Raw genomic sequence first — 15156 nt, forward strand, 5'->3', positions numbered from 1 at the left:
ACTTCTCAAACCCGGGGGCCCCCCTCGTCAAAATTTTAACTTTTTTTTTCCCCTTTTTGGTCTCACCACCCCCCCCCACCACCCCCCCCCCCCCCACTGTTTTTCTTACCTTCTCCTATTATTGCAACCCCCTGAGGTTCTTTATATTGAATATCCCATATCTTCAACCCTTTTGTTCTCCCCAGTGGTGACTCTGTGGGCTTCTGGAACCACCTCGGCATCATCGACTCTATTTGGTCTTCGCCACTTCCACCCTTCCCGCTTTTCCCACTGAATCCCAGCATCTTACGATTTAAACTAGAATTTTCAATTGATCTCTAGTCTTGAAGCTTGAGAACTCGAATTCGATCATTAACGTCATTGAACTCGCGAACCTCTCGCGCCTCTCGTCTAACAGCAACCCTGGAGCCACCAAGCTCCTCATCCTCCCACTTCTTCAAGTTGGCGGGACTTCGCTACACCGAGGCCTCTCTCCTCCACCCTCTTGCAGGCCCCAAGTTCCGGGTCTTCGGCGGGGGCGATACCAGACCCCCCTAACTGGGCTTTAGGATTGTCTTTATTGTGGCCGCTAGACGTCAGTCGGTAACGCTAGACCCTCCCGAAGGGTCTAGCTTATGGATGGAGGGCCGTCACCCTTGAACGAACCTCTTACCGGCTTGCGTCTGCTCCGGTCGTTGTGCGCTTCAAAAGCGAATATCACCAAACCAAACCCCCAAGCAAAAAATCAGCCAATCTGGCGCCCTAATCATTTTCGTCGAATCCTCATATACTGAGAGCCCACCATGTCCGAGTCTCCCAGATCCGAGAAGTACATGTACCTGACCAGGTACAGTACTCCGGTACCCGAACTGGATGATCACCGCCTGCAGATGCAGACGCCTCCCCGCATTGAAGCTCCGATGGAGCGTTCTTACAGCCCGCGCGATACCACTCAAGGTCCTGAAATGCTCGATCGTCCAGACTTGCTCAGTGCGCAAGATGTCCTACAGGACGGTCCAATTCCCCGAGACTTTGAAAATGCCGCGGAGGACGATCGTTCGCTGAATGAATTTAATGGACTGGGTCGGTTCTCGATCGACCACAACGCAACGTACCAGACTCCGCGTCGCATCAGTGTTGTGAACCCGGAACTCGCCAACGCTTCCTGCGCCTCGTCTGTTTCCGCTCGATCATCCTCTCCTCCCAATTCAGTTGAGGCTTTTGCCGACCCACGTCGCCGTGAGCGCGCCAATACCCTGGACAGCCATGCGCCTCCCGACCTGGAAGCTATCCTGCAGCGCACTGTTTCGGGTGGCACCCACAACCGGCGCCCAACTTTCAGCAACGCCAGTGTTGTTCGCCCCCAATTGGGCGATGTGCCATTCGATACAGCAGAGGAGGCCTGCTTTGACGCGCCAGGCCGTATTCCCGTCATTGATTACGAGGAACTCGAGGAGTTTGTGGCTCTAAATCCGAGCAGTAAAATCGCCGATGGCGATCGCCGCAAGCACAGCATGAGCTCGCAGAGCAAGAGGCCCCGCATATTTTACGATCTCCGTCCTGGCGCTGAAAGCCCTGAGATGGGTCCAATTCAGAAGACCAGCTCAACTGATACACTGAGTGAACATGAAAAGAAGGACGCCGAGGTTACAGACGAAAAGGAGCGGGTTCGACAACCCCATACTACAAACCAGCGTTCCCGCTTCGGCTTCTTTTCGTCTGAGTCTCAAAGCACAGTGCATGCTGCCGATTTGGGAGATCTGGTGCTCCCTGGCGAAACCTTCCGCGATCTCTTTGAGCTCGGGCCTGAGGGAGGTGTGTGGTGGTTGGATGTGGTCAACCCCACCGATGAGGAATTGGGAGCTATCTCCCGGGCTTTCTCCATTCACCCCCTGACAACGGAGGATATCCAAACCCAGGAAGCCCGCGAGAAGGTCGAACTGTTCAAGCAGTATTATTTTGTTTGTTTCCGGACCTTCTTCCAAATGGACAAAACCAGCGAGGAATTCCTTGAGCCTGTCAATTTCTACATGGTTGTCTTCCGAGACGGTGTCCTCACTTTCTCTTTTGAGGACAACCCTCATGCATCCAATGTTCGGAAACGTATTGGAAAGTTGCGAGACTATGTGTCTCTCAGTAGCGACTGGATCTGTTACGCGATGATCGACGACATCGTGGATAGCTTCGGCCCCGTGATTCGGGATGTGGAATTGGAGTCCGAGGCGATCGAAGACCATGTGTTTATTGCCAGAGTTGAGGATTTCGAATCGTTCCTCCCTCGCATCGGTGGCCTGCGCAAGAAGGTCATGAGCTTAATGCGCCTGCTAGGCGGCAAGGCTGATGTCATTCGTGGATTCTCCAAGCGCTGTAACGAGCAGTACTCGGTTACTCCCCGTGGTGATATTGGTCTTTACCTGGGCGATATCCAGGATCACGTTGTGACCATGATGTCGAACTTGGCGCATTTCGAAAAGATGCTCAGTCGGTCGCATACCAATTACTTGGCTCAGCTGAATGTCACCAACTTGGTGTTGGGAAACCACGTCAACAAGGTTCTCAGCAAAGTCACTCTGATTGCTACGATTCTGGTCCCCATGAACCTGATTTGTGGTCTGTTCGGTATGAACGTAGAAGTTCCCGGCGCCCACACAGAAGGATTGGCGTGGTGGTTCGGCATTCTTGGAGTGATCGCAGGTATTGTTGTTGTGAGTTTTGGCCTAGCCCGCTGGCAGAGGCTGGTTTGATTCTTTTTTGTTTATTGCTCATTGCCTACTTTTCCTTGACTTGTTCCTGTTACTTTGCATTTGCATGTTGATTGACTGCGATCGTCTACTTTGATCCATTTTTTGTTGGTTTCAAGACTACGATACCTACTTGATACATAGAATACATTTCTTATTCGTTTAAACAATTGACTTATTGAAAGTTGTGTGGATTGCATCAAGCCAAGGAGTATCATTTTAGAATCATTCAGCCTCATAGAAGCTTAGTCTTAGCCTTTGACTGTGGTTTCCAAGACCTCACAGCTGACCCATCATATATCAAAGTCTCATTTGGCAGAGGAATATAGATGGTACGCGTAGTACTACGTGTCCTAAATAAGGCAACAAGGCAACAAGGCAGCCAAATTGATAAGACTGGCATTTTCCACGATAGCCAGCCTCATCCAAACAACTTTCACGTCGACTGCATGCAGCCGCTGATTTTGCCTCCAGCAAGAGGTTTACAGCTGGTGTATACCACCGCTTGCCTGTGATAATTTTATTCGCCAACTCCAATTCTGGCCATTGGCTGTGCAGCGACACCTCCCTCCGTCTTTCCATGCGACGCCAATACAACGCGCTGCAGTGCTATCTTACTGCAACGATTAGCGCGATCTTCCTTCTTTTCGCTGTCACGGTCACCTATGCCGATGCATCCGATGTCCCGGGTACAGAGAACACCTTGAGCCTCCAGGGGGCGGTTCCCAGCGACGGGGCAGGATTCCCACTTGCGCTGGACTCGTTCAATGGGCTAGAACTTCGCGACAGTGTCGACGAAGATGGCGAGTCAAATGGGCTAGAGCTCGTGCGCAGATACCCTAATGTCGCGAAAGCATTGGGCAACAATCAGTTCGAGGCGCCGGGCGCGCTCGAGATCGGCGCTGTCCAGTGGTTCTATCTGCCCTCGGTTGTGGTGAACGGCAAACACGACCCGAAAGGCGTGGGTCTTCCTGCATACGTGAATTCTACAAATGAAGACGACGATGACGATGACTCGACCTATGAGCTACGGAAACGAGACGGGGACTTCTCGAAGCGAGCGACGACTACGGTCTACTTGTCGCTCACGACCTGCCAAAAACCATCTACCAACAAGACCGACCTACAAGGCGAGTTCCCGCAGTTGCAGATGTATGTGTCGACTTCGCAGAAATTGCAACAGCCAGGACCGGGCAAAGACGATTCGCTGCAGGATATGCACACTGCCGTTGGCGGGTATATTGGAATCACCTTAGATACGAATACCGACGTCTTCGTCGGCATCGCAGCGCCCAATTCAACCGACTACACAGGATATTACACGTACCAGGTCGCAGCATCTATCGATGCCTTTTTCCACAATATCGTGGACGATGACCCGAATTTGTTCTTCATCGACGCGGACACGTCGGCCGCGCTGCTGGTGACGAACAACTTGACTCAGTCTGCGAAGAATTCGACAAACTACCAGCAATGGATGGACATCGTCCCTCCGTATACTATGTTTGCCCACAATATCAACGATACGGCACTGCAGGGCTTGGAGAAATCATTCTGCGCTCTCGATGCGCTTTCGCAGGTGGGCCGAATAAGTAGTTCAACCGAGGTTGGCATGACCAATCGCGGACTTGGGAATAAGCCCAAGGAACAATTCTATATCACTGGACTAAACCGAAGTTCATCGTACAGCGGTCTTCTGGCAATGGTGGGCAATTCGACCACGTCCGGAAATGGCATCATCGGCGGCGGCGGTAAGGTATGGCGACCGATGAATTTTACGACCAAAGCAGGTGAGCAAGCCCAAACAATCCATACCAAAAAGTGACTTTATCTAACAATCCTCCAGAGGAGAACTGCGCCGTGCTATTCAACTTAACCTTCTGCTCAGAAGTCGCATACGCAGTCCCCTCCAACCCCAAACTAAGCGTCGACAAGCTCCGCACAATCTACGACGACTACGCCGCCGCCTTCTACCAGAACTTCACCTATTCCCTCCAACAAATCCAATGCAAAACAAGCGAAGAATCGATGTTTTCCCTCGCCGTGGACTGCGACGATTGCGCAAAAGCCTATAAGCAATGGCTCTGCGGCGTCACAATTCCTCGCTGCGCAGACTACAGTAGCAACGCCACGTACCTAGCCGTCCGTAACGCAGGCCAGGCCTTCATCAATGGCTCTTCCCTGCCGGATGACAGTCCGTACCGCCAGTCCGTGGCGTCGAATACATCCCGCAATCCTATCATCGATGAGGAGATCATGCCGGGTCCCTATAAGGAGATCCTTCCCTGTCAGGATATCTGTCATACCCTTGTTAAGGATTGTCCGTCTGCCCTTGGCTTCGGGTGTCCCCAGGGCGCGTGGATGAATTCTTCCTATGGCTATCGGAATTCAGAGGGTATTATTACCTGCTCTTATCTCGGGGCTGTGTATTATTTGAGTCTTGGGGAAAAGCTGGGGGCTAGCGGTTGGGTGACTAGCTTGGTGGTTATGGGAATTATGTATTTGCTGTAGATAGGTATAATCACTGTGAACTTGTGCTATTTGGGTTCTCAGTTATTTCTTTTCTTGTTCTTGTCTCCTCTAGATAGCAAGAGCTCGACCTAGTTCGCCTGTGCACCTTAATATTGCGCTTAGACTTGTATATCATAGAGCAAATAATACATACACATGTAACAAACATTACCACTCCAGATCTTTCCTCTTCCCCAATTTCTCTTCTTTCTTCTCACTCTTCTTCTCTTCTTTCAAGACTCCTTCCCCTTCTTCAACCGCCCTATCCCCCCATCTCTCCCTCCAAATCCCAATCTCTTGCTTCCACAAATCCCTTACACAGGGATCACACGAACTCCCACAGCAATCACCCAGTCCTAGTGGAGGCGGCGGGTCATTATATCCCCGTTCTCCTGCACGGAGGAGTTGTTTTGTGCGGGTTCTTGTTAGACGGGTCTTGTAGAGCTTTTTGTAGAGAGGTGTTTCTTCAGGAGTGTAATATGGCTCTGGGGTGGGTTGTGTAGTTGAGTCTGAGTCTGATGTTGGGGCATCGATTGATATCTTTGTTGGACTCTTTGTTGTCTCTTTTTCTTTCTCCTTCTCTTTGTCGTTGCTTGGGGATATTGCGGTGGTTGGCTCTGGAGACTTGGCCGAGAAAGAGAATGGAGCGAGCAGACTTGAAAGGAGGTTTCCTGGGGAGTATATTGAAGATGTGGATGTGTCTTTCTCTTTCTCTTTCTCTTCCTCTTTCTCTTGTTCTTCTTTTGTTGTTGGTGTCTCTGCCGGTATAATGATCTCTTTGGCTTTGGTGATATTTCCAGATGTTGATGCCGATGAAGCAGTCTGACTCTCTGATGTCTCGATACTCATTTTGATATACAGATACTGAAATCAATACAAGCGAATTGAATCATATGAAGACCAATTTAGTCTCTGTTCAAAATCTGTTATCGCGTTAGTAACGTTTGAAGAATTGATATAGTTAACTAAAGCAAACCCACAAATTCTAGGCCAAATCTAATCCTCTAAATCTTCAATTGCGCAAAGATGTATAATATTCATAGGCACGTCGTTGCAATAAAGAATGGAATGAGAAGACCATGAAGGCCGAAGAAGTACCGGGACCGGCTAAGAACTGTTTTCGTGCGGTTCCTGTTCGTTCCGATGTCCACCGACTCCTATGTTTAGGACTTGGTCTGTGTTGCCTGAACTGGTATTCATAAATAAGGCATAATTGGCATTTTTTGGCTAAAAAAGTAACAATACGTCCAGTACCGGTATCTGTGATTGTTTCCCGGGGAGAAAGACATCCAAAGAAACGAAACGCCGTTCGAGTATATCAACTCCGTGGTATCATGCAGCTAAAAAATATAAAAAGTCGAGCCATAAACTGCCATCATTTTCGCTTCGGCGTAGGCGTCCAAACATTTCCCAGTGCAGACTTCCGCTCAGACCTCGGCGTCCCTCCAACCTGCTGTAACAGCTTTTGCGCTGCAGGCGTAAGCATCTTTCCCTGGGAATACCCCCCACCGGAGACAGAGCCCCTACTAGAGCTAGCACCAGGAGTAGACCGAGACCCAAAATCCAGCCGGGGACTACTACCAAAGCGCGGTGTCAACGAGACAGGTGTCTTCGTAACACGGGCGGCCTTTTCAGCACGCTTGTTCCGCGCCACACGATCGACCATGCGGTGATGCAGGGCTTCGCGTTTGCGAGTTTCGCCAAGTTTGAAGGGATTTGGCTTTTCAGAGGTCGGTCCGAGGAGGCGCCAGTCGGCTTCCATGTCGTCGGTTCTAGAGTATGTAAATTCAGGTTCGGGCTCGTCTTCGTCGACAAAGGCGTATCCGTTAACCCTCGGGGTTTCGCTTCCTGCGAAGGCGGATGCGGCTTCGGACTCGCTGAGACGCGGCCGGCCGGCGATGGCATCTTGGATGGCGGATAGAGAGGGCGAAGGGGGCACGGCGTTGGCGGCGTCCGCTGCTGCTGCGGCATGTGGGTCTAGGAGTCTGGTATTTTGGTAGAGAGTTCGCTTGGGGCCTGCCCGAGATGTGATTTCTGCTTTCTGCGGGAGTGTCTCGTGGGTATCCTCCACCGAGTTGGGGAGGAACATGAGGGTGTTGTCTGGGCGGCTTTTCCATGTGTCTGGATTTGCAGGACGGGCATCCAGGTCTGTTTTGATGGCGGGCTGGGCATGCTCGTCTCGTTTTATAAGACCCATCTGTGGGTTTCCGCCTTGAGCCGTGATGCGCTTAATTTCTTGTTGCTGGTGTGCAATTTGTCGGGCCGAGGGAATTTTGTTCCCGCTCCAAAGCCAGGGATATTTCTCCCGTCGCTTTTCATTCTGCTTGTCAAGGACTTTGTTGAAGGACTCGTTATCTTCGCTGGTATACTTTGCCTGGAAGGCGACCAGTCCCATATTCGATACATCGGGAATATGTCGGTCTTCTGTTTCGGTTGCCGCTGTGGAAGTCGATACGACGGACATGGGAGTATCACCTCCCCAGCCATGTGGAGTGTCACCCGGGCGTCCGGCCGGGAAATGATGTGGTGTGGCTGGCGCCGATGCATAGTCTGATTTTCGTCTTGCATTCGACCCCGGGGTGGGCGTGCGCATGACGCTTGCCAACTTCTTCTTGGAGCTTGCAATCCATGCTTTGTCTTTCGATTCAAGGGCTTCCAGGTACTCTTGTTTGATCTGTGTCTCGAGCAAGCCCGGAAAGAAGTCGCGAGCAATAATGTGGGACAAAGTGTTCGTGTAGACGTCTTCGTCGAGGACAGTTGCAGGGCGTTTGATTCGCTTCGGGGGTGGTGGTGGAGGCATAAGCTGGCCAGCAGATTGTCTGGCCAGCTCCTGCGAAGGGGGAGACGCCATGTTTGTAGAGCAAAGGCTGAGGGAGAGAATAATGAAACCTGGAAGAGAGGTGGATGAATTGGTGGCGATAAGATAGCGGGTCATATGATTTTGATCTAACCGCTTTAGGCAACCATACTTCAGATATCACTAACATATTGAATTGATAGATCATATCATGAGCTAAGTAGGGTTTAAGTAGAGGATTTAGATAAATCGTCAGATAGGCACCAGCTGTGAGATGGCATCCAAAGCCAAAGACCTATCTAGATTGTAAAGCCCAGGCTTGCATATACATCCGATCTTACTAATTGAAGCAGCGTATCCGTAATGCTTTTTTACTCGGAGATCTTTATTGGAGAGTGACTCTAAGATGTAAGCCATGCTTCATCTCATGAAACTTTCTCAGATATAGGCAGTGACATTGTGTTGGAAAGCAGCGTCAAACTTAACATTCGTTCGCGTTCTCCTGGGGTTTTCGCTGAGCCCGTAAGCATGGCCAGCCGTCTTGCCCAAAAATCTCCTCTCAAAGGTCCGGGGCGTGAGTAAAGCTGAAGCACTGAAATGGTGTAGAAGATCGTGATTTCCATCGGTCAGGACCTATGTAATTGATTTCCTCTGCCACATCTTGGCATTCTCTTTCCGTATTAGTGCTCAGGCCTTGCTGCTTTTTGCACACTGAGTAGACCTAAGCACGCCACTGAGTCTCAGCTGAGCCTAACCAGTGTGTCACGTGATCTTCGCTTAGTCCGCTCCCCCTTCTTACAATGAGGAAGGCGTCGGTCTGGAGACCCTCACCTTCCTCCCTCCCTTACTCCGTTCCTTCCTCCTCTCCTCCTTCCTTCTAAAATTCCCCTTCCTGCCTTGTGATGGTCCGTTGATAGGCGGGAATCTTTTGCCTTTCCAATTGTATGAGCATCAATATCTGCATATTCATCAACCTGGGAACTCCTCAATAACCAAGCCAAGTTAGTCTAATGGTAGGGCACCTGAGGGACATAACCTCTGACCTTTAGGGCTCCCAGGTGAGCTAGGTTCGAATCCTGGGCTTGGTGGCTTCTCTAAATTTTTTTTTTAACCTTGATGTCTCTCATACCCCTAGGTATCGTATAATTCCATGGGTATCTAGAAATATACCTATCAGTACACATTGGTGGAATTACTTCGTATCAAATATATGTACATACTCTCTATTTCAGTCTTTCTGACGTGGAGAGAGAGGGTTGGGCATAGCGAAAGTGAAGCCATTTTTGAATTTTGAGGATCTATGGGTCGTTATCTTACGTCATAGTATATACTACCTTCAATACTATTGGGTAGAAATGAGCCGTACCCCAAAACAATAGCGGCCCCACAACCTTATTTGTACATAGGACCGTGGAAGTACGCTTCCCTTTCAACAATATCACGCTTTCTAACTCTCTTTTCAAAGTGCTTTTTATCTATCAATTACTCTACTTGTGCACTATCAGTCCTCGGCCAATATTGAGCTTCGGATGAAATGTCCCGCCCATTTAGAGCTACATCCCCAAACAACTTGACTCGTCGAAGGAGTTTCACACAGGCGCGGACACCCCATATCATACGGGATCCTCACCCTCTATAACGTCCCATTCCAGAGCGCTCCCAAAGTATCCTCTACGTATTAAATTGCGGATTCTGAAGGAGCCCTCTCGCCGCTCTCCACTTTCTGCTTCATTAATCTGACAGAATCAGGCATTTTTAGGCAGGGGTGCGCGGTGTGATCTCTGTACACGATCGACTTGGAAAGACATGAAATGTAGCTTAAAATTGGATGTATATCTTTATTGTTACACTAACTACAGACCAGGCTTTCTTTCAGTCTATATATACAAAGCAGCCAGCTGGTGACATCTGTCTTCCCTTTCGATATCTCTCTCCACGTATGATATATTCAGAAATATTTATTCATAGATATATTTATAGATACCCATGGATATACTTCTACCATTTATAGGTTCCAAGGTCTTTTATATTCGTGTCAAGCCTTTTTGGGACTATACTCTCATCATCTTTCACTCATAGCCTGGGTTATCAACTCCTCGCAACCCGAGAAGTCTTTTCTGCCCTTTCATATTCTTCTAATCTGATAATATTTCTTCTTTGATTACTCTCATTACCTACACAAGTATATCATAAACGATGCTTGCTTCGACAAAAACAAACCCTCCTAGCATTGAGAAAGCTCTTCAGAGCGTTCCTATTATGTCTTCTTCTTCAGCCCAAGATATAAACCAGGATCTCGAACCCACATCTGTTACCTATCCTACCCCGAAAGTTCTAGGACTGGATTTACTAGACGTCCTTCCTGTTGAGCTAGTGCTACTAGTAGCATTTTTCCTTCCCCGGGAGGATATATACAGCCTCTCACTTTGCAATCATCGACTTCTCAAAATATTCCAAAGTCAGACGAAGCACAAACTGAAAGCAGAAGCCCTGTTGCCTTTCTTACGCCGGCTCGAACATGATAATCCAAGATACTTAGCATGCGACGACTGCTTAGTTCTCCATCACTTCGACAGAATCCCAGAGCCTTTGCGGATCCCAGACCCGCTAGTTCAAATATCACCCTACTACCCACCCCTCCTCGGCTGCATGCAAACGGCTAGATTCTGGCCAGTTCCAATTGCACATAATTATGTGCGGATGCCCATCCACGATGGACGCAGCACCCGTTGTGGCTATAGACTCCACTGGTCTCATCTCCACCTAGCCATGCGCGGATTCCACCACGGTCCCGAATACGGGATCAGCACTGACGCGCTGGCCTTCACCGGAGTATCGCATGAACTGATTGCAGGAAACGACTCCGGATTGGTTCTATCTTCGGTGGAGGCGCGGATATGTCCTAAGCCCGCGGGTCTGGGTCTGTATATGCGATTCCAGGACATGATTGTCGCGAAAATGACATGGCTCGGTTCCCACCATGAAGGCTTCAAATTCTGCTCGCATCAATCAATGTCGTTTTGGCTGGAGGATATGTATGGGAACGAGACATACCAGCCGGAGTTTTATTCGAATTGCGAGGAGTGCAATACCGACTATGAGATTGGGTGGCTCAGAAACGAAGAGCTTCGGAATATCACTGTAGTGGTGACGAGATGGGTTAGCCTTGGACCTGGTCTTACTCCGGATGATCCCCGATGGAGGATTAATGCGTACTGTGAGACGTGGGGTCAGCCTCAAGGTCTGAAACTGGAGTCGGAGGAAAGGGGTCCTAGTCCTCGGTGGACCTTTGAAGGACTGACTGATACCTCTGTTGATACTTTGACTTCGCACAATCTCTCCTACATCGAAGAAGACAGGTATCAGGCTGAGATGGTACGAGTTTCTGATGTGCCTTCCTGGGGCCTATGGAAGGGGGCGCCTTGGTAAATATTTAGTTGATATGTGGCTTTGTAGATAAACAGGACATGTGATAGTCGCTGCTCGAATATGTTGTACGTACAGATCCTCCATCAAGTATTTGATTCAAGGCAGTCAGTCATTGATCCTGCAGAAAGAACCGTAACACAACCCAGGCTGAAATCCCACTCCACAGGTCTTAACTAAAATCCACTACACATAACTACTCTTTTTCTCTACACCTATACTTGCAAAGTAACGCCAACGAATGGTATTGAAGCCTATCAGCTCCTCTATAAAAATCAAAGTCTATAAGAAAAACCAGAGACTAGCGAACGATCCAAATAAATTCCGAAATTTCCTCCAAGAAAATCCTTTTCCTTTCCCTCTTTTTCTCTTTTTTCCCAAATCGCCCTTCCAAGACACCAGGCCAGTAAAAATCGCTATCGCTGAGAAATGCATGGACGAAAGATTGACCACAGCTGAAACACGCAGAACAGAACACAAACAAAAAGATATGGCATATAGGCAAAGACAAGACAAGTCAGGCATAAAACAGAGACACAAGGAAAACACAGATCGTGGACTCGTTGAGAGATGTTGATGGAGGGCTATCGGATGACAAAGCGAGAGGTGTGAGATAGATAGTCATGCAAGGGGTGAGGAAAGGAAAATATCAACATAAAAAAAATGGGGTTGATGATAACGATAGTGACATGTACTCAGTAATCAGTGAGAGATGATCAGTGAGGTGATCAGAGAGAGGTGATCAGTGAGAGGTTGTGGGGAAGAGAGAGTAAGATGGCGAGCGGGTCTTCCTACGGTTCGGGTTTCTAGAAGGAACAGGAGGCAAAGGAGCCTCGGTTTTAATCGGCAGGGGCTCGCCCTCCGAAATGGACTTGGCGCGGTCATGGAGTGGCATGGGAAGATCTGCACCCTCGAGACTCGTGCTGCTGCCACTCTGAAGGAGGAAGTGCGCCTCGGCGAGACTCTTGGTCTGGCGGTGGTGGGAGGATGATGTAGGACGGCTGAGTGTCTCGCCGGCGGTCATGCGGTCTGTTGGCATGAGCTCGCGGCTGCTGGACAAGCTATGGACGAGCTCGGGGACGCTGTTCGTCGTCGAGATGGAAGAGCGGTGCTTGCGCACGATGGAGGCTGCGCGAGAGAGCATTAGACTCTCTTGCGAGTTGCACTTGCTTATCGGGGAAAAGCTGCTGCGTGGGGAGATGGCGCCCATCATGCCCTGCGCGAAGGGGAAGTGGCGGTCTGATTCTCCATCAGTCGTCATGTACTCTTCGTACAATGGTTCGTGGGAGAGTGGTTTCCCCATTGATGGGAGGATCGAGGAATTGACGGGATGGAAGTAGTCTCCGCTCCGTGCGATGAACTCCTGCTCATAGTCTGCAGTTGAGGGGGCCTGGGAAGGGATTGACTGGGCTGGGCTGGGGTCCAGGTCTGGGGTTGCTAGGGCGGAGGTGCTCAGTGGGCTCGGCTGGAGCTGTCGGGTTCTCGGGGCGAGCCAGGGGCCCTCGCTGCAGGCTGCGCCGACTTGAGTGTGTCCTTCGTCCATGGATGTGCCAGTCCAATCGAAGTTGGAAGTGGACTCGGCTGCGTGCTCATAGCAGTAGTCGATGTCTGCGTCCCATGAGTCATACAATTCATCCTCATATGATGGCTGCAAGCTGGTGACCGGCTCGGGTGGTGTGACCTGCACCTGGGCGCGAGGGGTGTGCATGTTCTGAATATATTGGGGGATAGTCGGCGAGCCCAATGCCTCGGAGAACTTCCTAGAAAGCTCCTCGGCCACATAGATCGACACCGGAGCTTTGCGCGCGCTGCTGGGCAACTGAGTGTGGGCTGGGGGTGGACTGGCTTGAAAGGCTGAGCGAGAAGGGGGGCATTCCATGCTGGACTCGGGGCTGTCCCACATTCGGGTTCCTTCCTCTTCCTCGGGGACATCTTCCAAATCATAGTGGCTGCTCATGGACGAGGTCCTGGCGCGGTCATCGGGTTCGGGACTGAAAAATCGGGTTGGCTGCGCTGTTTGGAGATCTGGGTACGTCATCGTCGTGGACAAGCCCAGGATCTCGTCAATGGCACGGGGTGCCGGCTCATCAGTCCCATGTGAGGGAGGCTCTGGCACAGCAGAAGGTGGGGGAGTGGTAGGGCTGGTTCGGGGATATCTGGAGACTGGCCGCGAGAAGTTCTCGTTGACGCGGGATTCTCTGCGTGCGTGGTTTGCATTGTACAGTCGTGTTTTTGGAGAAACCGGTGGGCTTATGCTGGGCACATCCACCGTGGTGGCAGTGCCAAACGAGCGCAGGTCATCACTGGAGAAATTACGGAAATGAATGTCCTCGGCGCGGATACCTTTCAGATCAGGCTGGGGCCGTTGAGATGCTCGGATGGCCGAGAACTCGGTGACCAGATCATTCTCGCGGGTCTGGTCCAAAGACTGGAACTGCGAGGGATTGGTATGAGTCAAGTGGTGGAAATCAAAAGGATCAGAAATAATGCTTTTCAAGCGTTCGCCTATATCGATTGTCGAGGGTCAATTGGGTCCACAATTTCCGCTGCCCGCTGCTTGGCGCACTTACTGTGGTCTGTATTACGGGCCCGACGGCCAAAAAGCTCTCTCTCTGGCCGGGCCTTCTCACGATCGGCCTCATCTTCCTCGTCCAGCGTGGCGACAATGTTGATCTTGCTCCCCTGCCGGCGCAGGATGCGGCTTCCCCGCGCCAAAAGGGACCGGGACGGCCTATCCTTCTCGGAGCGGAATCCCAATGACGACCCGGCCCGGTCATCGGAGACAATGGAACTATCCGTGGAGGTCATCGAAGAGCCTGGTGAGCGGCGTGAAGAAGTTGAGGTGGTGGTATTGCTTCTTGAACGGCCGCTAAAAACGGACAAACGCCTGGGGCTGTTGGCGTGGGCAGTGGACCTGGAGCGGATATGTGCGGCATATTCAGGTTGCTCGTTGGAAGAGTTCGTAGACGGACGGTCACTGCCGTCGTCGTTGTCCCAGGCTTTACTCATTGGAGGGGGTGGATAGGTCGACATAGTGGGAAGTGAAGGAGAGAAACTACACCATGATAAGATGAAATCTGGAGATCTCCGCCGCCTACAATATAAAGGAGCGAAAGTGGAAAGGGAGGGTTCTCGAGTGGAACAGAACGAGGTCCTGCCGATGATAATAAATTAATAGAATACTTGATGACGGGGGCAATACAAGACACGGAGCGGTGGTGGAGCCGCGTTCAGGGGCGTATTTATTGTAATTTTTATTTCTTTTTTTTTTCCATTATTAGTATATGATGCTATAGTCCTCCTATATTGGTGTTATTCCGATCGGTTTGGTTGGTTTCTTTGTTTAGATTGGAGCGGTCACACCATGCACCCAGCCGGCTTCATTATTGATCATATTCCACGCCGACAATCCAAAAAATGAGGAAACAAAAGAAAGCAAACCCCAACATACACGGGATATAGTGAGGTGCCTCGAACACCCCCATGTAAAGGACGGGAATTCCCAGCGTCGCGGAGCCGATACCCAACTGCCTTAGTGGCATATGCGTCGAGCCAGGGGGTTGGTCCTGAACGTGCTGGAGACCCGCGTGTGGGGGAGCCAGAAAGACGCTAGGCCGCATGTAGTAAAGTATCAGCGTTCCGATACGCCCCGTCTGGCGATTTAATATGTTTAATCTGTATTTTTGGTATTTTTGCCGTACC

The 15156-nt window shown here is 50.4% G+C and overlaps 5 protein-coding genes across 5 annotated transcripts; 3 read left to right on the forward strand and 2 right to left on the reverse strand.

The window, feature by feature from the left end:
- Positions 1 to 782: 782 nt before the first annotated feature.
- Positions 783 to 2723, forward strand: LCP9604111_1615 (magnesium transporter CorA family protein; the record flags this gene model as incomplete). Its single annotated transcript, XM_039069001.1, has 1 exon — positions 783 to 2723. One exon carries the CDS (start codon positions 783 to 785, stop codon positions 2721 to 2723), a length of 1941 nt encoding a protein of 646 aa, XP_038931742.1.
- Positions 2724 to 3300: 577 nt separating this feature from the next.
- Positions 3301 to 5231, forward strand: LCP9604111_1616 (MID1 family protein; the record flags this gene model as incomplete). The annotated part of the gene is made up of 2 exons (XM_039069002.1): positions 3301 to 4510; positions 4567 to 5231. The coding sequence occupies 2 exons, from the start codon at positions 3301 to 3303 to the stop codon at positions 5229 to 5231; spliced, it is 1875 nt and encodes a 624-aa protein (XP_038931743.1).
- A 1375-nt stretch (positions 5232 to 6606) lies between these two features.
- LCP9604111_1617 (splicing factor ESS-2 family protein) lies at positions 6607 to 8082 on the reverse strand (the record flags this gene model as incomplete). The annotated part of the gene is made up of 1 exon (XM_039069003.1): positions 6607 to 8082. One exon carries the CDS (start codon positions 8080 to 8082, stop codon positions 6607 to 6609), a length of 1476 nt encoding a protein of 491 aa, XP_038931744.1.
- Positions 8083 to 10797: 2715 nt separating this feature from the next.
- Positions 10798 to 11457, forward strand: LCP9604111_1618 (uncharacterized protein; the record flags this gene model as incomplete). The annotated part of the gene is made up of 1 exon (XM_039069004.1): positions 10798 to 11457. The coding sequence occupies one exon, from the start codon at positions 10798 to 10800 to the stop codon at positions 11455 to 11457; it is 660 nt and encodes a 219-aa protein (XP_038931745.1).
- A 739-nt stretch (positions 11458 to 12196) lies between these two features.
- LCP9604111_1619 (uncharacterized protein) lies at positions 12197 to 14487 on the reverse strand (the record flags this gene model as incomplete). Its single annotated transcript, XM_039069005.1, has 2 exons — positions 12197 to 13959; positions 14025 to 14487. 2 exons carry the CDS (start codon positions 14485 to 14487, stop codon positions 12197 to 12199), a joined length of 2226 nt encoding a protein of 741 aa, XP_038931746.1.
- Positions 14488 to 15156: the final 669 nt, after the last annotated feature.

The sequence above is a fragment of the Penicillium roqueforti genome, assembly GCF_015533775.1.
Source record: "Penicillium roqueforti strain LCP96 04111 chromosome Unknown scaffold_02, whole genome shotgun sequence".
Taxonomy (NCBI): Eukaryota; Fungi; Ascomycota; class Eurotiomycetes; order Eurotiales; family Aspergillaceae; genus Penicillium; species Penicillium roqueforti.